At 47.4% G+C, this 25,148-nt stretch overlaps 1 protein-coding gene across 1 annotated transcript in view; it reads left to right on the forward strand.

Moving 5' to 3' along the window:
- LOC125299176 (MAM domain-containing glycosylphosphatidylinositol anchor protein 2-like) overlaps nucleotides 1-25,148 on the forward strand; it is a 214,908-nt gene that overhangs the window by 48,716 nt on the left and 141,044 nt on the right. The window contains 1 exon segment of the mRNA XM_048250330.1: nucleotides 3,995-4,134. Within this exon segment, the coding sequence (XP_048106287.1) occupies nucleotides 3,995-4,134 (140 nt within the window).

Here is a 25,148-nt window from a genome sequence, read left to right on the forward strand (position 1 = left end):
CTGTAGGTACTATAAGCAAATGGGCTTTACAAGCCGATTAGCAGGAGAAAGCCAGCCTGAGATGCAGCCACCCCCCACCACTGGACTGCCATTATTCTTGCCCCTTACGGCACACACTGATACAGGCCACCAGGACTGGACCTGACTGCTGGTTCTACGGCAAGCGTCTCTTGCTGTTCTACAGAAAGCACAGAAATCAATATAGGTGTGTGTGTGTGTGTGTGTGTGTGGTGTGTGTGTGTGTGTGTGTGTGTTTGTGTGTGTGTGTGTGTGTGTGTGTGTGTGTGTGTGTGTGTGTGTACGTACATGTGTGTGCATGTCTACATATGTGTGTGTTTGTGTGTGGTATTGACAAACAAAGCAGGTTTATGTATTCATGACAACCTGGTGTTCCCACAGGAGTGGGAAATATCAGCTTGCAGGATTTATTGTCTCTAACAAACCATTAAGTTCTTTACCTAACCTGGTAGGAGGGAATGGATCACCTCTGGTCCTGTGATTGGCTGAAATGAAGGGCCATACCCAACAGCTGGAACGAAACTAAATCACTGATTGGCTGGCTGTGTGAAGAGACCCCAAACCAACCATAATCAGCATTTCAGAACCAGACCACTCAGTGCACATTGATATGTAAGAGAACAACAACTGCACACAAGGTCTAAAACCCATTGCAGAGTTTAACAAGTTTACCAAAACAACTTATTGATCATAAACAATATTTGATAATGAATCAAATCCAGCAAACACTGTTCTAGTAATGAGCGTTTGTAAACTCTTGTGCATATTAAAGCTTGGTATCAGTGCAGTTCTCTCACCTGTCTCTCAACAGACAATTTAGTGTAGACGAAAGTATGTCAAGCACTCTCCAGTGTGGAAACAATTAAACAAACGAGGTTCAGTCAACTCAGGTATGGGCTCTCAGCGGATACCCCACAATAGCAAAACAAAGAATTTAACCCGTGGCCTACGTCTCTCCAGTCAATCAGTCAGGGCAGGGATTCTTAATGTGAAGGCTTTTGGAAGGCTCGGAAAAGCTAACCTGTTTTCTACTAACTAAAACTGTCAACCAGGGATTACACTACTTGTATTGTACATCTGCAGCAATGTTTTTTTTTTGGTCATGTCTCGCTCATCTCCCGCACACTATGCTTTTCAAGACGTGGAAACTTAAAGGCTTAATTAAGGGTGTGTGTACCTAACCAAGGTACGTTTGGCAAGTCGCACATCTCCATTTGCCGGAGCATCACAGTGTGTGTTTGTATGTGTGTGTGTGTGTGTGTGTTTGCATGCGTATTTGCTTGTGTGTGAGTGTGTGGAGAGGACAGGGCTTCATTGCGGTAATTGCATCGTGTTGGGCCCCAGGGCCTCTCTCTCTCTCTCTCTGTCTCACGCCTGCTCCTGTTTTAAGAGTCAGTGTAGGGTCTGTGTGCGCCTCCCTGGCTGCGTTCTGCTGCCAATTATCTCGTCTGGAGGGCCGGAAACAGTCCGCAGCAGTGACAGCATCCGTAACCACATCACACCACCCCGCCATGCCGCCGAGGTTTCACGGGTTAGCACGCAATCGATAGCCAGTTTGACGGCTAGCGTGACTTTCACCTCTCGATTCTCTCTATCTCTCCATTGCTCACTATGTTCTTTTCTCTCTCTCTCTCTTTCTCTTTTTCTCTCTCCCTCTTAAGTTCTCTCCCTGTCTCACTCCATCTCTCTCCCTTATATCCCCCCCATCTTTCTGTCTATCGCCCTTACTCTCTGTCCCTCTTTCTCCCCTCCTTTTTCTAACTCCTTTCTATCTCTCTATCTCCCTCTATCTAACTCTCTGTCCCTTTCTCACTGTCTTTCGCACTCTCTCCCTCCCCTCTCCCTCTGTTTCGAGTTCCCTCTCTCTCTCACCATCACTTTCTCTCCCCTTCTATCTCTAAATCTCCCTTTATCTCTCTCTCCCTCTCTCTCTCTCTGTGTGTCTCTCTCTGTGAGTGAGGAGGCTGCGTCGGAGGCAAGAGTGCAGTGTGCTGCTGTGCTAACGATAGCCCTGCAGCAGCACAGAGAGGGAGGCATGGAGTTTGAGAGGGAGGGAGAGAGGGAGATATATCTGGCCTCTGCCAGGTCTTTTGGTTTCTGGACCTTTTGTCTTCCCATCCCCTGTTCATATACAAGGCTCTCCATAAAGATCTGTGTACTGAACTATGTACTGTACAAACACCAGAGGCCAGTGATAGTTTACTGGGTTTACTCGATTGTAAAGTTGTACTGACTGCACCTTTGCCACAGCTGTTTTCAGGAACATTTTAGTCTGTGTCATATTTTCTGACTCAGTTAACAGTCTTTGAGCGGAGCAGAGTATCTATCTGACAGAACTCATCCCATAATTTCCCCTTGGTTTCCCAGCATGCTCGGCTGCAGGGCGTCTCTTACTCTTCAGTGAGGTGAATCCGAAGCCACATCTGTCTCCATCATCATCATGGTGTCCACTGGAGCTGAAGTGCTTAGCAACGATCCCTCACCTGCCCTGCAATTATGGGATGGCCACGCTTGTGATGCAGCAGCCAGTGTAGGGCTATGTATGAGTCAGTGCAGTGTAGTGTAGGGCTTCCTCTGATGGACAGTGCCTAGCTGTCAGCGCCACACTCTCAAATTCCATTCTACAAGGTATGGTACAGTGCAATGGGAGCTTTTATTAGCTCATTGATCAGTTTAAAGATCACTAGTTTATTAGTATCCCTAGTTCACTATCACTATTTCATGATGTGTAAGTGTGTGTGTGTGTGTGTGTGTGTGCGTGTGTGTAGGTGTGTGCATCTTTGTGTGTTTATGGCACCAGTGATACACGTGTCATTAAAAAAAAAAAATATGTGAGTGTGTTTCAAACGTGCCTGGGTCTGGTTGTCAAATAGGAGTTTTGCAGTACCATCACAATGGGCCGTTTAGAAGCCAACTGGCTTGGTAGGCCATAGCCATTGGCATGATGCACTTGGCAAGCCAGTTTCTGCTATATCAACATGTCCTACTTCTGGCAAAGAATATGCAACTAGACAAATGGCAAACCATTAAGTAGGGCTTTCATGTGGGGGGGAAAAAGGGACATATTCAATGCAAACATCTGTGATCGTCTCTTTCTCTTCTTCTCTGTGTTTATTTTAATTATTATGATATATATTCTTCATTCTCATTCATTCTGTTCTCTGTCGATGGTTCCTGTGTTCTTTCGAGTCTTCAGAGGTCCCTGAAAGACCTTGGTTGTTTTTTTGTTTTTTTTCCATGGTTGTGATTTATGTGACGCTTTTATGCTCCTCTCTGTTTACACTGCTGGGACTGCTGCTGCTATCGTTCCTGCAGCCGTCTCTCTTGTGATGAGGAGCAGTCAATAGCTGCGTTTACGTTTGTCACCATTCAGCGCTGATATGTTTTTCCGAACAAACAAGCGGAGGAACATTCAATTACTGCCATTTTTCAATGACAAGGGTCTGCGTGCCCACATAGAGGTAAACACACTTGTTCATCTGGGCTGGTTATGAAAAGGTCTGGCATTGATATTCATGTTTGACTGCAGGACAGATGTGGGCCACGTTTGGGCCACATCTGTTTTCAAAGTCAGCCTCTGGCTAGACGTTGAGTAAAGAGGCACATTCAACTTCTTTGAACAGATGTATTGAACATTAGGGGCACACATTTTCTTTGAACTATTATAGAATACATAAAATAGAAGGAGCCTGCTGCTCTGAACACCTCCAATTACAGAAAAAAAAAGTTCAACTCCAAGCGTCAATGTCAATTATGTCTTTTGTTAAAACGTAGTGCACACATTTTACAAACTTTATATATCACCCCATCTGATCTTGTCCTTGGACTATTGCAGGTGTTCTCAACTGTTCATGGTGAACTCAGGACAAACAGAAGTTCCGCAAACAGTTGTCAATGTGTGAGAATTTTGAACGCACCTTTGTTTCCTCTCCTCGTGCCGCCCCTCTGACCCTGCTGCTTGTTGTGTTCTCCACAGCGCCTCCTACTGTTCGGATTGTGCACTCGGGCCACGCCTGCAATGTGGAGGAGGAACGCTACTCGGAGCGAGTCTACACCATTAGGGAGGGCGAGATCCTGGAGCTCACCTGCCTCGTCACTGGACACCCCAGGCCTCAGGTGAGTCACCACAGGATATGACATCAGAGCATGAGTATTGCTTCCTGTTTAACAAGATATCATATAGGGCCTTATGTAAATCATCTAGACCACATCTAATGCAAATCTGACAGCAAGTATTGGCTAAAAAAAAAATGATACGCAACAGAGAAATTATTTTTTGAAAGCAAACCAGAAAACCTATAAAGAATGGCTGAATGCAGTTGAACACATTCTTGCAGGTCTTGTGTATAAGCATGCAGTTTTTGATACTCAGTTTGACTGGTGTGCCATGTCCTGAAAAGACCCCCTCAGCTCTGTTTGCCTTATCAAACGCAACTCACAACACACTAATCTTTCATCCTCCGCATTTGCTTTGAAACCTATTCCCATATGGCAGGAGCTTAATCAAACACAAACCCCGACTTCGGAGATTGCATGAGATCTGAAATTATCGCCATGCGCACTGTGTGTGTTTTGAGCGTCATTGACGCTGATCTCTCAAATTTGGCCAATTACAGCATTAAAGAGAACAGCGGCACAGGCTCTCTTAATTAATCTGCTGAACGAGGGAAGCGGTGCCACAGATGTGGTCCTGTCGTCTTTCCCTTTGAAGATGGAGGAGACGCCGCGCTAATCCACTAGCTTCATAGCGCTACTCAGACGTCTCCCCACTGGGTGTGTCTGCTAAGGGCGCTAAGATAAACTTCCACAAGCCCAAGCTCAAGCCATCAGGGGAGGCAAACGGCACCTCGACTACTACTGCAGGATGATGAGAACATAAAGGTCAGGGGTCAACTCCCAGGGAGACCAGATACTGTTGAAACCCAGCAGGGACTGGAGGCTCATGTGGATAAAATCTGCTAAATGAGTCCATATTAATTTCATTCCTTCTACAGAATGGGCCCTGATTTGAAAGGTGGCCAAAGTGCCAAGTCTTAAATTTAGCTAAAGCTAATTTAGCGATGAGGCGCTGGGGCACAACTGGCTACAGCACCCATACTATGAATGGGTCCGAGTGACCATGCGGGCACAGGGTCAAGTCCGACCCGGGTCATTTCCTGATCCCATCCCATCTCACTCTCTGTCACGCCTGTCTCTTCACTTCCTATTCAATAGGCAAAAGTCAAAAAAGCCACACAAATATAGTTACAAAAATATAGTTGCATATGTTATACAATGAGAAAGATTCTGTGCTCAAACAACGGTTCATGCATGAGACACTTGGATCATTCAGCTGCTTGCCTGCCATTTAAATCAGGGCTTGTATGTGTATTTACCTGTCAAATGGCATGTCAGCTTTATAGAGTTATTTGAGCAGTTTGTTGTTCTCAATGGCACACATATTATTGTATCTCTGTCTCTAGTGTTGGAAATAGGAGAAGAGTCATGGTGGACAGATCATGAGCCACTGGCCCCTGGGCACAGACCTGAAAAGCCCCCCCTGCAAGAAATGCCCAGTTTTCTGGAAGGAAATGGACAGATTGAGACTTAACTATGGCATAACTATCAACAGATTATTCAAGGCATCTTGCTTTGAAAAAAAGCAAAAAAAGCAAGCTCAGATATCAGGGGTGAATAGCATAACCCATGGTATATTATTGAGGGGCCCTATTAAGACGTATCATCTAACATAACCTGTATTATTTGACTGAGGGGCCCCATTCAGATATCAGGGGTGGAGAACATAGATAGATAGATAGATAGATAGATAGATAGATAGATAGACTTTATTGCACAGCAGAAACATAATTAAAAGTATATAATATAAAAACACAAATAAGCTATAAGGACTGTAGAAGATAAAGAATATACACAAAATACAAATTATATTAAATAAAACTTAATCAAAATCAATTCTAAAAAACAGTATCCACATAGTGGGTGAATAATCAATCAGGTGCGCTTGCAATGACTGAAGCAGGGACTGAGCCTGTGGTTCTCAGTGCATAAGATAAGGTAAGGTGCTTTGTGTGAATGAGTGTCATGGTGATGGTGCAAATGAGTAAGTCAAACAGTGCAACAGTGCAAGAATAAAGTCTATATATCTATATATAAATAACTATATTAAGAAAGGTATGTGGCATGGGGGGAGGGGTTGTGCATATGTGCTAATACAACACGCAAACAGTGAGGCAGGAGACAAATGTAAAGTGACTAGTGGACAGACAGTTCAAGACATTGGAGGTGGTGAAGAGGCAGACAGACTATGCGGAGAAGTCTATTTCTCCTCTTCCCTTAAGTGATGCATTAAACAGTTCAATGGCCCTGGGGATGAATGACTTCCTCAGTCTGTCTGTTGTGCAAGGCAGTAAGCGAAGTCTCCAGCTGATGAGGTTCTTCTGCTTAACAATAGTACTGTGGAGTGGATGACACTCATTGTCCAATATGTTGATCAGTTTGTTTAGGGTCCTTTTGTCAGATATTGAAGTGATGCACTCCAGTTCAGCTCCCACTACAGAGCCAGCCTTCCTTACCAGCCTGTCAAGTCGCCCCGCATCCTTTTTTGTGCTTCCTCCCCAGCATACCACTGCATAGAAGAGGACACTGGCAACAACAGACTGGTAGAACATCCTGAGGAGCTTGCTGCACTCATTGAAGGAGCGCAGCTTCTTCAGGAAGTACAGCCTGCTCTGCCCTTTCTTGTAGAGTGCGTCAGTGTTGGCTGACCAGTCCAGTTTATTGTCCAGGTGGAGACCCGGGTACTTGTAGGTGCTTACCACCTCGACATTGACCCCATCGATGGAGACTGGTAGCAGAGTGGGCTTAGATCTGCGGAAATCCACCACCATCTCCTTGGTCTTTGAAGTGTTAAGTTGAAGATGATTGAGTTTGCATCATTGCACAAAGTCCTCCACCAGGCTCCTATACTCCTCCTCCTGCCCGTTCCTGATACACCCCACAATTGCAGTGTCGTCAGAAAACTTCTGCATGTGGCATGACTCAGTGTTGTAGTGGAAGTCAGATGTGTACAAGGTGAACAGGACTGGAGAGAGCACAGTTCCCTGTGGCGCTCCGGTGCTGCTGATCACAGTGTCAGAGAGACAGTTCTTAAGTCTGACGAACTGCGGTCGCTCCGTCAGGTAATCTGTGATCCAGGTTACCAGGTGAGCGTCCACACCCATCTGCAAGAGCTTGTCTCCCAGTCTGAGGGGTTGGACGGTGTTAAAAGCACTTGAGAAATCAAAGAACATGATTCTCACAGCACTTTTCCCCTTGTCCAGGTGAGAATGTGTCCTGTGTAGAAGATAAGTGATGGCATCGTCCACGCCCACTTTCTCCTGGTATGCAAACTGTAACGGGTCTAGTGCATGGCGCATCTGGGGTCTGGGGTACCTAAGATGAGTCGCTCCATTGTCTTCATCACATGTGATGTTAGACAGGTCTGTAGTCCTTAAGCTCACTAGGATGTGGCTTTTTTGGGACAGGGGTGAGACATGATGTCTTCCACAGTGTTGGAACTTGTCCAAAGCGTAGACTCAGATTAAAGATGTGCTTCAGTGGCTCCCCCAGCTCAGCAGCACAGGCCTTGAGTAGCCTTGGACACAGTCTGTCAGGCCCCGCTGCCTTACCCGTGTGCAGTTTCTTTAGTTTAGCAGCTCACTTGAGTTGCTGTGGACGATGGGGGTGTAAGGGGGGGGTGGTGCATCTGTGTCTGAAGGCTGTTGACTGAGGTCGTTGTCGCCTCATTGTTCGTGATCACCGTGTGAGGGAGGGGTGCAATATCCAGTGATGGTGGGGGTGAGTGTTGCACTGGTATTGAGGGGGTGTGGGGGCTGGGGGATGACCACCTCCTTGATGTCCCTGTCAAGGCTGCCAGAGTCGTGGACGCCTCCACAGGAACAGGCAAGGAGGCGTCAGGCGGGGGCAGGGCGTAAGGTGATGATGGTTTAGGTTGTTGGGTGTCACCGGGATGCAGAGCTGGAGAGACTGGGAGACTGGGAGGTGGGGGTAGGGCAGGCACGCAAACAAGAGCAGTGCCTGAGTCTGCAGGAGGTGGTGGACAGACCGCTCCCATTGGAGCTGGAGCAGGGCAGTCAAACCTGTTGTAGAAGTGGTTCAACAGGTTCGCCCTGTCCAGGTCCCCCTCCACAGAGCTGCTGCTCTTCTTCAGGCCAGTTATCATTTTCATGCCGTTCCATGCCTCCTTCATGTTGTTTTCCACCAAACTTCTGTTCCACCTTCCTTCTGTCGTCCTCCTTAGCCTCATTCAGCTTGACTTTGAGTTCCACTTGCACGCGCCTCAGCTCTGCCATGTCCCCCTCTCTGTACGCCATCATTTTCCTATTAAGAAGGGTCTTGACATTGCTGGTTATCCAAGGCTTGTTATTGGGAAAGCAGCATACAGTTCTGGTGGGAAAAACAATGTCCATACAGAAATGCAGGTAGTCAGTTGTGCACTGTGTGACCTCCTCTAAGTCCTCTCCATTCTGTAACACACTCCAGTCAGTGCACTCAAAGTCTCTCAGAGCCTCATCCGCTTCAGGTGTCCACTTTCTGAAGGTGCGTGTGGCAGCTGGTAGCTTCTGTACTTTGGGCTTGTACATTGGCTGGAGATGGATGAGGTTGTGGTCTGACTTACCCAGAGGGGGAAGAGGGTTTGCACTGTATGCATCCCTCACGTTTGCATACATGAGGTCTATTGTCCTGTTTTTCCTTGTAGGGCAGTCAACAAACTGGTAGAAATTTGTGAGTGTGGAATCCAGTGTTATGTGATTGAAGTCGCCAGAAATCACAAAAAAGGCATCACTGTGTTGGGTTTGAAGCCTTGCGATTGTGGAATGGATGACGTCACATGCTGAATCCGGGAGAGCTTTGAGGTGGAACGTAAACACAGACAGCAATTGCGTGCAAGAAATCCCTCGGCATGTAATACGGACTGAGACTAACCGCTAATAACTCCACATCCTTGCAGCATACAGTCTCCTTCACTGTAACATGTCCGGGGTTGCACCATCTATTGTTTATGTACAGCACCAATCCACCACCCTTCTTTAGTGGTGACTTCACACAGAGTCTTGAGCTTCAGGGCCCTCTGAGCCCTTGGGCCCCTGGGACTGAGACCGGTAAGCCTGTTCAGTAATCCATCCCTGAGAAGGGTCGTGTTAGAGGGGTAAGTGGGAGTAAAGTGTTAGTGGAGTAAGTGTTAGTGGGTCATTTCTGTGGTGGTTTATACCTGAACACTCATTAATATTTATGATGGGGAGAAGGCGGCCGGGGGTGGGGGGGGGGGGTGGTCTCTATTGCAGGGGTTTGACTTCCATTATGTATTTATTGTCAGCTAATGTTAGAGCTCAGTGCTGCAACTCTACATTGAAATGCACTCTAACTAACTGACCTGGAAGGAAGGGAGAGAGTAGAGATTCAGGAGTTGTTGTGAAGCAGTTTTTGATAGTCCTGAGTCTTACAGGGCTATGCAGGGCGCACAATCGCTCTGTTTTGCGGAGCGTAAACATTTACAGAAATGGTCCAATTTTTTCAAATATGCGCACCACTATCACTACTGGCGTAGCCACTAGCCAGTTCCATTGATTATAGTGGATTCTAATTGATTTATTGATTTATTTAAGCAATAAGCCCCGAGAGGCCGTAGGCTACGCTGATTCTACAACAGTTAAGGGGTGTTGTTAGGCACAGACTCGAGTGGCTTAGGCCTATTGTTTTTCTAAAACTGTCGCTATAAATACCTGGCAAAGTTTCATAAAGTGAAACTCTGGCTAACATTCTAGCATTTGTTTATGTATTGTTATGTTACATTTATGTATTGGTAAATGTTAGATTTATTTATGGATCTATAATGTATTTATGTATATGGTGTATTTATGTAAATATATGATAGATCAGACATAGTCTAGCATTTATTTCAATGCTGACTATCTGTGTGGGAGAGAAGCCTCCTCCTCCTCCTCCACTTTGCCGAGTTGTCTCTCTCTGCTGCTGTGTTTGCCATATTGGATAAATTAAATGGGACTTGTGTGTATCTGGGGAGTTGACTCTGCCTGTTTACCCTAATTAATATTTAATTCCTCTTTGATCAATACACAGCCCATTAATTTGCGCGCGGCTGTCCATGATGCTAATGTTTTATAGGTATTGATTCTTATATTTCCACTGAAAAGGTGAGGCCTCCTGAAGTAGCCGGGGCGTTCCGACCTGAGCGCTGTGTGATTTATCTCTCCGCACACTGACAGGAGGAAGTCTCCTCTGATGTCTCTCCTGTTAATTAAATTTTTTGAGACGGAGCGCGAGAGCGAGATCAAAGTTCCCGTGCCCGTGCTGGCTTAGGAGTCGCTGCTTGCTGCTCGTGGTTTGCTGCTCGATTCCCGTTGAGAGGAGGAGATTGTTACGGGAGCCACTCTGATCCGATCTCACAACTCCGCCGGGCCTTTGGGCTCAGAGCTGAGGACCCTGTGATGGAAGTTCATGAGTGCGGAGTGTTCTAGAAGAGAGGAGAGAGTTCCAAACACAGGTGAAGCTTTGCTTTCATCACCCGAGCAGAAGCATACCTTAACACTGCCTCTTGCTATAACCAGGTATTGGCTGTCTCTGCTGCCTAGGAGTCCCAAGGAAGAAAGCAAAATGATTGTGGTTAAAATTAAAAGATGTTTCTCACAGGCATACCTCAACACTCTCTCTTGCTATAATTAGTTATTAGCTCGCTCTACTACCTACACAAAAATAGAAAGTAAAATAAGATGCTGAAATGATTATTAATGTACAATAAAGCTCTCAATAACTCTGTAGTTTAGCGCAATAGAGAAGAAAAAGAGACACCAGCAAATCTGTGTCTTGAAAACGAAACATACCTCAACACTGCCTCTTGCCATAACCAGTTGCTAGCTCTCTCTGCCGCATACATAGACAAAAGAAATAGAAATTTAATGAAGTGCTAAAATTATGAATTAATTAAGTCAAATTGAGTCGTCAATAATTCCGCACAGCACTCTGTACTGCATTATGTCCTGTATCATAATGTGATAGAGAAACAGGAAGCATAATGAACACCGCAGCATGTTTGGTTAACAGAGACACTGACAAAGAAGTAAAGATGACTTTATTAAGTTCCTTTCTTTCTGCATGTGTCAAGCCAAAGTGGACAATATTGCCGGGGCCTTGTACAGGCTCTGTGATCTCAAATGGTCTTCTTTTTGTCTGTGAGCTTCAATTAGGACCAAGAGGAAAGTCTCCACCCTGCATGTGCTGTGTTTTTGTTTTGCACTACTTTGCCCACAGACCATCATTTCATATGCTGACCCGCCCCCACACACACACACACACACACATCACATACGCACACACTCACAAACACACACACACACACACACACACACACATACACATACAGAGACACACACACAAACACACACACACACACACACACACACACACACACACACACACAGAGAGACACACACACACACACACACACACACACACACACACACAGACACACAAACACATACACACACACACACACACACAGAGACACACACACACAAACACACACACACACACACACACACACACAGTACTCAGCAGGTTTCCCCACCCAGAGAGAAGCTCTGTGCTGAGCCTGGAACTAGCCGTGATGGAGCTCTCTGAAGCAGGCTGTGCAGCGATGCGGTGGCAGCAGTGTGTGTGTGTGTGTGTGTGTGTGTGTGTGTGTGTGTGTGTGTGTGTGTAGAGAGAGAGAGACCCATTTGTGCCCTAAACTGTGCCACGCGTGGCAATTTCAGCAGCATTTAATTCTTTTCATGCCCATCAATATGGGCACGCTTTAAATTACCCAGCATGCTCAAGGGCCCCTCACACAGAGTCAGAGTCTGGAGCCCAGCCAATCACGCAGCAGCTTTTGCTCAGGGGATTGTCCTTGTCTCTGCTAAAAACTAACAGAGACACACACACACACACACACACACACAGTCACCCTCCACATACACATACATACACAGATGTGACAATACAGACATTTGTGTCCAAGTGCAAATGTGCTAAAATACATGTGTAGGTGTACACTTTCACAGTGCACACATCTGCAAATGCAAGCATGTAACTACATTCATAAGTACACACATTTCTTCAATAGAATACACACGCATAGAGGCATACACTCACAAAAATACACACACAGACACACGCACACACAAACACACACTCACAGGAAAAGCCAAGGCTGTTTTCTCCCCTCTGCATTCATTTAATTGTCACATTAATCTGTGGTCCTGTCACTCACGATCACGCAGGGCCATCGCCTGCCTGCTTGCCCGCTCCCTATTATGGGATGCTCCAGATTGGGCTCAGCGGGGCGTGTTCAACAGGCTCGTTCCCACGGCGACCGCGGGGTCAGATGGGCTGGCTGTGCGCTGGGAGCCAGGCAGGGCCTGAGGGGCGGTCAGCTGACCCGAGGCGTTGATTAAAAGCTGGACGGGAGCTGAACGGGTCGGCTGTCATCCCCTCCCCTCCCAAGTGGCGCTGCCACACAGTGATTCTCTCTCTCTTTCTCTCTCTTTCTCGCTCTCTGTCTCTCTCTCTTTTTGTCTCCATATATTTATATTTCATTTTCGCATCAGTATGTGGCTTTCAGTGATCCTCCCTACACAATGAAATCTGTGATCTGCCTCTACAAAAAAAAAATCACAGACATGAAACCAGTGCTGCTTACTGCTAAGCACAAGGTACCCCCCGTGTGAATATGATAAAGGCTGCTCATTGTAAACGGAACTGTAACAGACTGTAGCATAATTTGTCATTCAAGGATGATGATTTGGTCACACATGATATGCATTGTACAGTATACCGTGAATTTGTTACATTGTAGCTACACTTATGTCTTTCATTTAAAGGTTTGACATTGTGCTTATTCAGTAGAGCATTTAGTGCTCTCCCCAATCCCAGACGTTCACATTGCATGTTTGTTTGTAATGGATGCAACCACGACGCACTTGACGGCATTGAGTTGTTAACAGACATGAACCAAGACATATAGCCCAGCAGCAATCTAGGGACTGTTCGTTATTTATTGAAGGGGCCACCGGAGGGATTTTGAGTGCTTCATTAAAAAGTTGCATGACCCTCTCTTGCCTGCTAGAAATTGTTCAATGACCCTCCGACAGAATTGTCAAAAAAGACATGACCCTCCCCTGCCAATTGTCGCCGTCTTCCGCCCGCGTTGCTTTGCGCCACAAAGACACACTGTGATAACGTTCTTAAATCAATCTTTCCCGGGAGCTTGCATGCTACTAGTCCTTCCTTTTCAAATGTGTTGCACCTGTTAATCATACATGTATGTGATTAATAATGTGACAAATAATCCCTGTGCACGGGGACCGAAACAATGCATGGCGACTTTTTCCGTGTTTATCACATATTTGAACTTCCCCCCTGCTGTCTAGCCGTTTTAATACTTTCCCGTATAATATCCCATATTTTAATGGTTATGGTTATGGATATGGATTTAGCAGACGCCTTTGTCCAAAGCGACACATAAATACAAAACAACATAATAATATTTAAAATTGAACAGTGAACAGATTAGAATGTAGGTCAAATATAATAAGGAGAATAGTTATAATACACAATAATATCAATTCAAGCAATAGCCTAATAAAAAGCAATGGAAAAAAAGGGGAAAGGCAATAATAAAACAATAATGTCCATTCAATCAATAATATAAAAACAATGACATGCTAATACTACATTAAGGAGAATATCAATAAAAAACAATAATGTCAAATTAATTAACATCCCAATTAAAATAAAACAACATTATACAAACCATAACACATAAGCGCTTAAACAACTACAGTGGGTCCCCGTTAAGTTTGGACGGGTTCCTTCAGGAATCACGCACCCCATTTTCTCAGCAGAAATGGCACAAACTGCAGTTGACACAAACAACCAAAAGGTGTCACTTTGGAGTTCTGCCACTACTGTTTTTGATACGACTTGACTTACTGCTTCCATGATGCATTTTCCAAGTCAGTAGAACAATCAGAGAAAGCTGAGCCATTACCAAACATATATGATAATACAATAGCGTGAGTTTATATATCTTATACCCTATTTGTCACGGTTACTTATAGATTTGATAGTGTAACGATAAGCACATGAGACTTTCAGCGGGGGCACGGGAACTTAAATTGATCACGGTAGTTTAAGCTTACACTTGACAAAACATTCTAATATGAAAATGTAGATGCAATTGTTGTAAGATGGTGCAACTCCTTTAAGAAAGCACCGTGCAGGGATGGAGAGAGAAAGAGAGGGATATGTGTTAGAACTTAGATGCGTGTGGAAAGTGCTGTTGAGACTGGAGCGAGTCATATTCAAAATAATGCAAAAATAAATCTGCAGATAAAACCAATTATCCTCATTCATTGCAACGCAGCATGCCTGCTTGCCCGGCGTTCAAACAAAAAATATATCAAAGCACCTTTTGCGTTTGAATGTAGCACGAATTTAAACAGCTAGACAAATGATTTAGCTAATTGATTATAGCCTGTACAGCACATTGTTAGCCTACAGACCAATTTCCATAGTGCACATCTTATCAACAGTTTGAATGTCGAGTGTTTCTGCATTGACAAATACCGTTCAGCACAATGATTCATGCCCAATTAATTTCCCCTGTTAAAGTGTTCGCCTTTGTTACACTATTTGGTTTCATGATGTAGCCTATGATAAACACCATATGGCCAAATACTCAGCTAATGTTATAGGCTATACAATTTCCCCTCTTAAAGACAAGCTGGTGTAGCTTATTAGACTAGGCTACTATTAAAGTGCACCGACGGTAGCCTTGGCTATGTGTAAAGTAAGCTATCGCATGATTTCATGCACGTAAGTTCATGCATCTGTCAAGTTAAGTACAGGGCCTCGCACCCCCTTGCGGCGGCCCTGCAGCTCCTCCCTAAGACAGCGAGGAAAAAGTTAAAATCGCGATAAACCGGGGAAAAGTTGACAGGTTTGTTTTAGGTCCCAGTGATTATTTGTGAAATTGTGCAAACGACAGCCTTTTCAAGGCATTTCAAGGAAGGAGTCGTAGCATGCAAGCTCCCAAATTGACCCAGTAGACAGAAGGCATCAATAGCCTAAATTGTTGGGACTGGGGAGGGTCATGCGTTTTTTCTCAATCACTTTGGAGTGTCATAGAAAAATGTCTTGCTGGCGAGGGAGGGTCACGTCTTTTTTGACTAACGCTCCCAAAACTCCTCCGGTAGCCCCTTAAATAAATAACGAACAGTCCCTAATTGATTATAGTTCACTGTGAGGCCAAACCCAAGAGCAGAGCCTATCTGCTAAGGCACTCGATAGGCTATAATGACCTGTGTGCGCCTGGAAAGACAATAAGATGCTTTCTGAATAGCACAGCGAAGACGGCTCTGGTCATCCCATACCCTCCCCCCACTTCCTGTAGCCTACCATTATGACTTTGCCGTTTTGGGACATTAAGCTTTTTCACGTTAAGCCCCCCTCCCCCACCCCCTTCTTTCACAAGCAGTGGGGGAGCGCGGGGCACAAAGTAACACTTTTTGGTAGACAAAGGAGGGTTCTCCGCGCTTCTGTCGTTTGGCCACAATCCGGTGCAACCAGGCCAGGACAGATATTTTTAGAGCAGGGTGTCAAACTCATTTTCATAGAAGCGCCACATCATTGAATTTATAGGTTACTGAGGGCCACATAATCGGCGAACATGTGCATGGTGCAACCATGAAATCGGTATTGCAGTATGGCTTATTCAAAATTGGTGTGTAATGGTCCTAACCACTTTAAAACAGTGTGGCTGAAATAAAAAACAAACAGCCTACAACAGTAACATTTTCAAATGCAACTTCTAGGCCTACAACAACTGATCAATATGCATTCATGGACTGACATTGATGAGAATAAACTGCAGTCAATAATGTGCATAACAATGTCCATAACACATATCACCACTAAAATTAACTGTGGCTAAAGAAAGGTACTGTGTGTGTGTGTGTGTATGTGTGTGTGTGAGTGAGAGAGAGAGAGAGAGATGGAGCATTACACCCACCCACCCCACCCCGCAAAAAACAAATTCACGCGTGTACAATATTTGTCCGTTTCCGGTTTTAGGTCCGTTACATTGCAAAAAAGTAGCCTACATAGCATAACAATATCCACATGCAATAATACAACAACACGTCTACGATGACCTATTAATTTGGACAAATTGATACAGCCCTATAGCTAAAGTTACCTTTAGTTTTGTTCTAGCGTACCGTGACGTTTGGCTTTAAACAGCTGTAATCTAACGTTCTGACAAGCACACTAATTGCCTACCTTGTTCTTGCCCATCTGGAATAACTCCTCTAGCTTTGCTGTCTCCATCCTTTCTGTTTTCGTTGTTTAAACTTGTGATATCCATAACTAGTGAATTAGCCCAACATTGTGTCTTTCTGTCTTTAAAGTTTAATAATGTTCTGCACCTTTTACTAAAGAATAAAGAAAATTATGAAGACATCTGAGCTGCACCGGCGTCTCTCCTTCTCTCTAACACTTTTTGGCTTTGGCTAAATATTTCTAAAATCATTTGAGTTTCACTAGTCACATGTTTTAACAAGCAACACTTCTTATTGAACTAATAACAGACGTGTGTCGAAAATTGACTTTATTTTCTGTCATGAGCTCTCTCTCTGCCTGGTAACACGCGCTGATTAAAGTCTGATGACCTCCACCTGTTCCTGCTCTGCTCTGCCTCACCCTCGATTACCTACCAGCTGCACTGCATTCACCACTCATCATGCCCGGTATATAAAGCCTTGCTTTTCAGTCCACACTTGTCAGATCGTCTGCAAACCCGCACCAGTTACCTGCCTGTCTTGGAAAACGACTCTTACTCTTTGCCTGTGAACCCAGACCCGCTCGACTACTTCTTTGATCTCCAGCCCGGTAATCTTGACCTGCCTTCCGTCTCTCTTCTCTGAATACAGCCTAGCCCTTGACTGTACTGCTGCTTCGTGTCAATTGCTGTTGTGTGTGTGTTTTCCCCAGGACTTCCCGGATCATCCAGCTCCTGCCATTGCTGCTTTCGGCTATTGGGGAACACACACCGCGCAGACTCTGGAACTCCGGAACCCCTGAAACCCCAAACCCTTAAATAAACATTCTAGCGTGGCGGCTTTTGTGGTCCTCGTCCTGTTTGGTGTCTGACAGTACGATCTGACCAAACATGGACCCAGCGCCTACGGTCGAACCAACATGGAAACCGGCCGAACCAGAACCACCCACCGCCATGCAGCGCCTGGAAGAGACTGAGAGAGAGGCAAACCGCAACACTGCTGACACTGCCTCCCTACTTCAAGCCGCCTACCAACAGCTTCAGCAGTTCCAGCAGCAACAGCAACAACTTGCAAGGATCATTCAACTTCTCACCCGGCCCAGCACCCGAGTCTCCTGCCCAGTCCACTGCTGCGTGGCTGCGGAGCCCCAGAACCCAGGATCGGCAACCCAGAGCGGTTCAGCGGCGACCCAACCCAGATGCGGGCTTTCCTGGCGAGCTGCGTGTCCAGTTTACCCTGCAACCCAGGACTTTTGCCACTGAAGGGGCGAGGGTCGGTTCGTGATCACTCACCTGGCGGGCGAGTTCGACTCTGGGGAACGGCGGAGTTGGGCGCCAGACCCCAGCATGTGCAACCTTCAACCTATTAGCAGAGGAGATGCTCAAGGTATTGATTTGGAATCCACCACAGCGAGGCATCTCGGACCCTGATGAGTATTAAGCCAAGGCAGAAGGACTGTTGCAGATTACTCCATTGACTTCGAACTGTGGCAAGTCGGGCTCCTGGAACATGGAAGCATTGGTGGATGCCTTCCTCCACAGCCTGGCGGACTACATAAGGGCGAGCTGGTTTCCCATGATCAACCCCCACTCTTGATGAAGCCATTGCTCTGGCTGTCGCATCGACCGCCCGGGATCCAGGTCCGTCGTCGAGAGAGAGGGCGCCAGAGTCCATCCACCAGCACCGCGGGTGTCCCAACTGCCCTTCTGTCGCACCTGCCACACCGTCTAACCAGCGGACCAGTCTGAACCGATGGAGATCGGCGGCGCCTCCCTAACCCCTGCAGAAGCCAGCGACGCATCACCTCAACTTGTGCCTGTACTGTGGTGGTGATGGTCATCGAGTCGCCACCTGTCCAGCAAAAGGCCGGAGCTCACCAGATGTAGGAGGAATCCGGATGAGCTCAATGAACATTCCGCCCTCCATCAGCCGTAAACCCCTCATCCAAGTCTGTCTTTACCTGTCTGATTCCACCCACACCCTGGCAGCCCTGGTGGACTCTGGCGCCAGAAGCAAACATTATTGACACAGGACTTGCTTTCGTCAGCTGGGCTTGGAAAGCCATCGGCTTGTCCACTCCTGTTCCAGCCGGGCCCTGGGCGGTCCGCGTAGTGGCACAGTTACCAGCATCACAGCCCCCATCTCAATGATGGTGTCAGGAAACCACCGAGAGACCATCCGCTTCCACCTGCTCAGCTCCCCAGGCCAACCCCTAATCCTGGGCTACCCTTGGCTCCGTCTCCACAATCCTCACCTCGATTGGGCCTCCGGAACTGTGAAAGAGTGGGGAAATGCCTGCCACCTGACCTGTTTGCGTGCTGCCTCGCTGCCCCCCCGGCTCAGTACCCCCCAGCACTGCCCCCGACATTTCTAATGTCCCTGAATGTTACCATGGCCTCCGAGAGGTGTTCAACAAGACCAAAGCCACATCTCTGCCCCCACACCGTCCGTACGACTGTGCCATTGATCTCCTCCCTGGGACTGCTCCACCCAAAGGTCACCTCTACTCACTATCCCCTCCTGAAAGAAAAACTATGGAGGTTTACATCAGGGACTCCCTGGCAGCTGGACTCATCCGCCCGTCTTCCTCGCCAGCTGGTGCCGGGTTCTTCTTTGTGGGAAAGAAAGATGGTTCTCTTAAGCCCCTGCATTGATTATCGAGGTCTGAGCGATGTCACAGTGAAGAACCGGTACCCTCTGCCTTTACTCACCTCTGCTTTTGAGTTGCTCCAGGGATCCACTATTTTCACCAAACTGGACCTTAGAAATGCTTACCACCTAGTCGAGTAAGGGAGGGTGGCGAGTGGAAGACTGCATTCAACACCCACACCGGCCATTATGAGTACCTGGTAATGCCATTTGGCCTCCCAACGCCCCAGCGGTATTCCAGGCTGGTGAATGATGTGCTGCGGGACATGCTGAATAAATTAGATCTTCGTGTACCTGGGCGACATCTTAATTTTCTCCAGAACTCTGTCGAACACACTCGTCATGTCCAGCTGGTTCTTCAAGCGGCTCCTGGAGAACTCCCTTTATGTCAAAGCGGAGAAATCAGAGTTCCACGCTCAGACTGTGTCGTTCCTGGGATACATTGTCGCTGAAGGCAATATCCAGATGGACCCGCCAAAGGTCTCGGCAGTTACCTCCTGGCCAGTTCCCCGGAATAGGAAGAAGTTGCAGCAATTCCTCGGGTTTGCCAATTTCTACCCGGAGATTCATCGGAACTACAGCTCCGTCGCCGCTCCCCTCACAGCTCTGACCAGCATCAAACACCCCTTTTCCTGGACCCCAGAGGCCAACACAGCCTTTCATACCCTCAAGGCCCAGTTCACCACTGCCCCATCCTCCAGATGCGGATTCAGACCCGGCAGTTAGATTTGTCGAGGTGGATGCCTCAGGCGTGGGAGTCGGGGGCCATACTCTCTCAACGGGCAGAGGAGGACAACAAGTTGCACCCCTGTGCATTTTTCTCTCGCCGGCTTTCACCTGCAGAGCGCAATTATGATGTTGGAGACCGCGAGCTGTTGGCAGTCAAGCTTGCCCTGGAGGAGTGGCGTCACTGGCTGGAGGGGTCCACAGTTCCGTTCCTGGTCTGGACCGATCACAAAAACCTCGAATACATCCATAGCGCCAAGCGTCTTAACCCCAGACAGTCCCGCTGGGCCTTGTTTTTTCACCAGATTCAACTTCACCCTGTCATACCGCCCAGGTTCTCGGAACACCAAGCGGACGCTCTCTCCCGTCAGTTTCATAAGGATGACGCCCCTTCCCAGGAACCTGCATCAATTCTGCCCGATCCCTGCGTCGTAGCTGCCCTGACCTGGGATATCGAGGAGGAAATTCAGGAGGCCCTCCGTGACCATCCCAGTCCCAGTGCATGCCCAGACGGTCGTCTCTTTGTCCCAGAGAATTTGAGGTCCCGGGTCATACAGTGGGGACACAACTCCGCCTTGCCTGCCACCCGGGCTCCGCCCGCACCTGCCATCTCCTTGCCCAGCTTCTGGTGGTCTGCTTTGAGAAGGGATGTCGAGGAATTCGTCCGTGCCTGCCCCACCTGCAATCAGAACAAGTCCTCCACTTTCGGCCCCCGCTGGTTTTACTCCAGCCCTTGCCTGTGCCCACCACGACCCTGGTCCCCGTCTCCTTGGACTTTGTAACTGGCCTCCCACCATCAGGTGGGATGGCCAGTCATTCTCACTGTGGTTGACCGGTTCAGCAAGATGGCACACTTCATTCCCCTCCCTAAACTGCCATCTGCCAGAGAGACTGCCCAGGCTGTTCTTGATCATGTCTTCCGTCTACACGGGCTGCCCAGGGATGTTGTCTCTGACCGAGGTCCGCAATTCACCTCCACATTCTGGAAGGAGTTCTGCTGTCTTCTAGGGGCCACAGTGAGTCTCACCTCTGGGTTCCACCCCCAGTCCAATGGTCAATCCGAGCGGGCAAACCAGGAGCTGGAGAAGGCGCTGCGGTGCATGGTTTCTCGCAAACCCCAGGCTTGGGCACAACAACTGACGTGGATAGAGTATGCTCACAACTCCCTCACCTGCTCTGCCACTGGTATGTCACCTTTCCAGTGTGAGTATGGCTACCAGCCCCCTGTTCCCCAGCCAGGAGGGAGATGTGTCCTGCCCGTCTGCCCTCGCCTATGCCCGCCCGTTGCCGTCGTACCTGGTCTGGCTTCGTGCCCGCGCTACTCAAGTCAGCTGTCAGCTATGCCACTGGGGCTAACCGCCCGAAGATCGCCCGGCACCCGCCTACCGTGTTGGCCAGAAGGTGTGGCTGTCAGCCAAGGATCTCCCACTGCGGGTGGAATCGGCGTAAACTGGCACCTCGATTCCTCGGCCCGTTCCCTATCCAGAGGGTCATCAGCCCAACCGCAGTCCGGCTCCAGTTGCCAACCTCCATGAGGGTGCACCCTACTTTCCATGTTTGAAAGTCAAGCCCGGCGCATGAAAGCCCGCTGGTCCCGTGCGCTTCCTCCTCCTCCTCCTCGCCTCGTTGGCCGGTGGGCTGGTGTACACCGTTCGGCGCCTGCTTCGGTCCAGGCGAGGTAGGGGCCTCCAGTATCTGCGTCGACTGGGAGGGCTATGGGCCTGAGGAGAGAACCTGGGTGCCAGCCAGTCGGATTGTGGACGGACACTCATCGCCGACTTCCACCGTCTGCATCCTGATCAACCTGCAATCCGTGGGGGCCGCCCCAGAGGGTCCCCTAACCGTCCTGCCCGCCCGGCTTCCTGTCCTGTGCCTGACCCTGACCCTGTCTCGGTACCTGTCCCGTCTTCTGTCCACGACCCTCCAGCTCCCTCCGAGGATGAGGATGTTCACTCGGACCGCTCGGAGGAATTCTAGCCCTCCACCGGCTCCCCTCCGCCCTCCCGGCGTGGTGTCACTCTTGGGGACTTCTGGGGCCGTCCCTTAGGGGGGGGGTTCTGTCATGAGCTCTCTCTCTGCCTGGTAACACGCGCTGATTAAAGTCTGATGACCTCCACCTGTTCCTGCTCTGCTCTGCCTCACCCTCGTTTACCTACCAGCTGCACTGCATTCACCACTCATCATGCCCGGTATATAAAGCCTTGCTTTTCAGTCCACACTTGTCAGATCGTCTGCAAACCCGCACCAGTTACCTGCCTGTCTTGGAAAACGACTCTTACTCTTTGCCTGTGAACCCAGACCCGCTCGACTACTTCTTTGATCTCCAGCCCCGGTAATCTTGACCTGCCTTCCGTCTCTCTTCTCTGAATACAGCCCTAGCCCTTGACTGTACTGCTGCTTAACCCCCAAACTCTTTCAATTGCTGTTGTGTGTGTGTTTCCCCAGGACTTCCCGGATCATCCAGCTCCTGCCATTGCTGCTCATTCGCTATTGGGGGAACACACACCGCCATTATAAAGAACTCTTGGAACTCCCAAACCCCAATTAAACCCCTGTAACCCCCAACCCTTAAATAAACATTCCTAGCGTGGCGGCTTTTGTGGTCCTCGTCCTGTTTGGTGTCTGACACTGTAGGCAAAGGCTATATTTCAACCTCGTTAGTGTAGTAAAAAAAAATCAGAACTATTCACAAGGTTTCTGGGCAGCATATTTATGTTCTGTTAGCAAGCGAACTTCTCATGACTACCGACAAAGTAGCCTACTGCCAGCTGACGAAGCTCTCATTTTAAAACATTACTGAGAGACAGGCACTGTACAATCAAGAAATCTTGCCACTGAATCCAAAACTATGTTAAACATTATGTACAAAGCTTAGGCTACAGTGGACTAGCATGTTGCAGGGGCTGCTAAAAACAGAGAAATGCTGAAAACTCGACCAATCACAGCCCTTGCTGTCAAATGTGCCGTCCGGTTCGACCGTGGAACGCCACAGCAGACTATGCTGCCCCCAAGCGGCTGCAGTTGTACTTACATTTCACCCAGCTGCGTGAATCACCTTGATCGTGAATGAAGTGTCAATTTTTAACTGGGACCCACTGTAAGTATATGTTGAATAGGAATGTCTTTAGACCCCTCTTAAACGACCCAAAACTACTACAGGAACGGAGAGCACTGGGCAATTCATTCCACCAACATGGAACCACTGAAGAAAAGAGTCTGGAATTGGACCCAGTTTTCATGACTGGTCGACACAACAGATGCTCACCAGAAGACCGTAGTGGGCGGTTGGGGATGTAAGGCTTGATTATTGAATTAAAATAACTAGGAGCAGATCCAGTTAGTGTCCTATAGGCCAAAGTGAGAGATTTAAATTTAATTCTGTCTACTATAGGAAGCCAATGGAGAGTAACTAGGAGAGGAGTTACATGTGTCCTCTTTGGCTGATTGAAGACCAGGCGTGCTCCAGCATTCTGAATAAGCTGTAATGATCTTGTTACACAAGCGGGTAAGCCAGCTAATAGTGAATTACAATAGTCCAGCTTAGAGATGACCATGGTCTGAACAAGAAGTTGTGTGGAATCTTGTGTCAGATAAGGTCTGATCTTCCTAATGTTGTAAAGCATAAACCGACATGATTTTGCAATAGAAGCTACATGCTCAGAGAAGTTAAGTTGGTCATCAATTACAACGCCCAAGTTCTAGTTGGGGTCAGTGAAGTTGAGTCAAGCTGGATGTTAATCTGTTGGGGAATAGCTGTTTTAGCTGGAAACACCAAAAACTCTGTTTTTGAGAGATTAAGCTGAAGGTGCCAATCTTTCATCCAGGCTGAAATAATTAATAATAAGGCATGCAGAAATCCGGTGGGAAATACGAGTCATCAGGTGGGAAAGACAGGTAAAGTTGAGTGTCGTCTGCATAACAGTGATAGTCAAATCCATGGGAGCATGGGTATCACCTAAGGAAGTGGTGTGTAAATAGAGAAAAGCAAGGGTCCTAATACTGATCCCTGAGGCACACCTGTGGTGAGGTCATGAGACTTAGATACCTGTCCCTGCCAAGACACGTTGAAAAGAAGCCCTTTAAGGTAAGATTCAAACCAGTCAAGAGCTTTTCCAGAAATTCCAAGTTCAGATAGTATAGATAGGAGAATGTCATGGTTAACAGTATCAAAGGCTGCAGATAAATCTAGTAAAATTAATACTGATGACTGAGCAGAGGACTTAGCTACTCTCAATGCCTCAGTCACAGACAGAAGAGCAGTAGAATGACCACTCTTGAAACCAGACTGCATAGGGTCTAGTAGATTATTCTGATGAAGAAAGCCACAAACTTGCTTGAAGACCACTTTCTCCAAAACCTTGACAAGAAAGGAAGAAGGGAGACAGGCCTGTAGTTCTTCACCTCAGTTGGATTAAGTGTACTTTTCTTTAGCAAAGGTGTAACCCTAGCCTGTTTAAAAGAATAAGGAACTATTCCAGAACTGAGTGAAGCATTAAATACATGTGTGATTGCTGGTAGAACAGCGGCGAGATAGACTGTAGAAGAAAGTGGACAGGACAGGATCTAATGGGCATGTTGTTGGACGACTTTCTGAAGCAATTGAGAGACTGCTTCTCATCAAGAGGAGAGAAAGAGTCAATGATGCAGTCATACTAACACAAGGCAAAGCCCTCCTTATAGGAGTATCAAACTGAGCACTTATTTTAGCAACTTTTTCAGTGAAAAATGTTGCAAAGTCATCTGCTGACAGTGAAGTAGTTGATGGTGGTGGTGGAGGATTGAGAAGAGATTTGAAAGTAGAAAAACGTTTTCTACTGTCAGTGGTGCTCTCAATCTTGCTTTGATAGAATGCCTTTTTTGCAAGTGTAACAGTGGATGAAAAGGATGCCAGCAAAGACTGGTAGTTACTAAGATCATTTCCATCTTTGGATTTACGCCATTTCCTCTCAGCAGCTCTAAGTTCCTCGTACTGAGACTATACTCGTGCATTCTCGAGACTATACTGTTAGTCAGCAGCATGGATGACAAGGTTTAGAACGAGTAGGTCTTGAGGAAAGAGGACATGCTGCATTCAGACAAGATGCCAGGGTAGAGCAGAGAGTCTCTGTAGCGTCATTAACCTCAAGTGCCAAGAATACTCTCATAACATTAGCCCTGCCATCGGGCCTGTCTCTGTGTTGTCCTGTTGCTACCCCCTTGCCCTTCCAACAAAACAGATGTCTTCAAATCATCAAGTTTTCTTGTTTGAAGGCTAACTTAGAGTGATGTTAACCTATTTAAGTTTAATCCATGATTGTCGCGTGGAGAGCACGATTCGCTGGCTTGCATGTTCAGGTGCTAACCTGTCACCATCAGGCT

This window comes from Alosa alosa, chromosome 8 (assembly GCF_017589495.1).
Source record: "Alosa alosa isolate M-15738 ecotype Scorff River chromosome 8, AALO_Geno_1.1, whole genome shotgun sequence".
Taxonomy (NCBI): Eukaryota; Metazoa; Chordata; class Actinopteri; order Clupeiformes; family Clupeidae; genus Alosa; species Alosa alosa.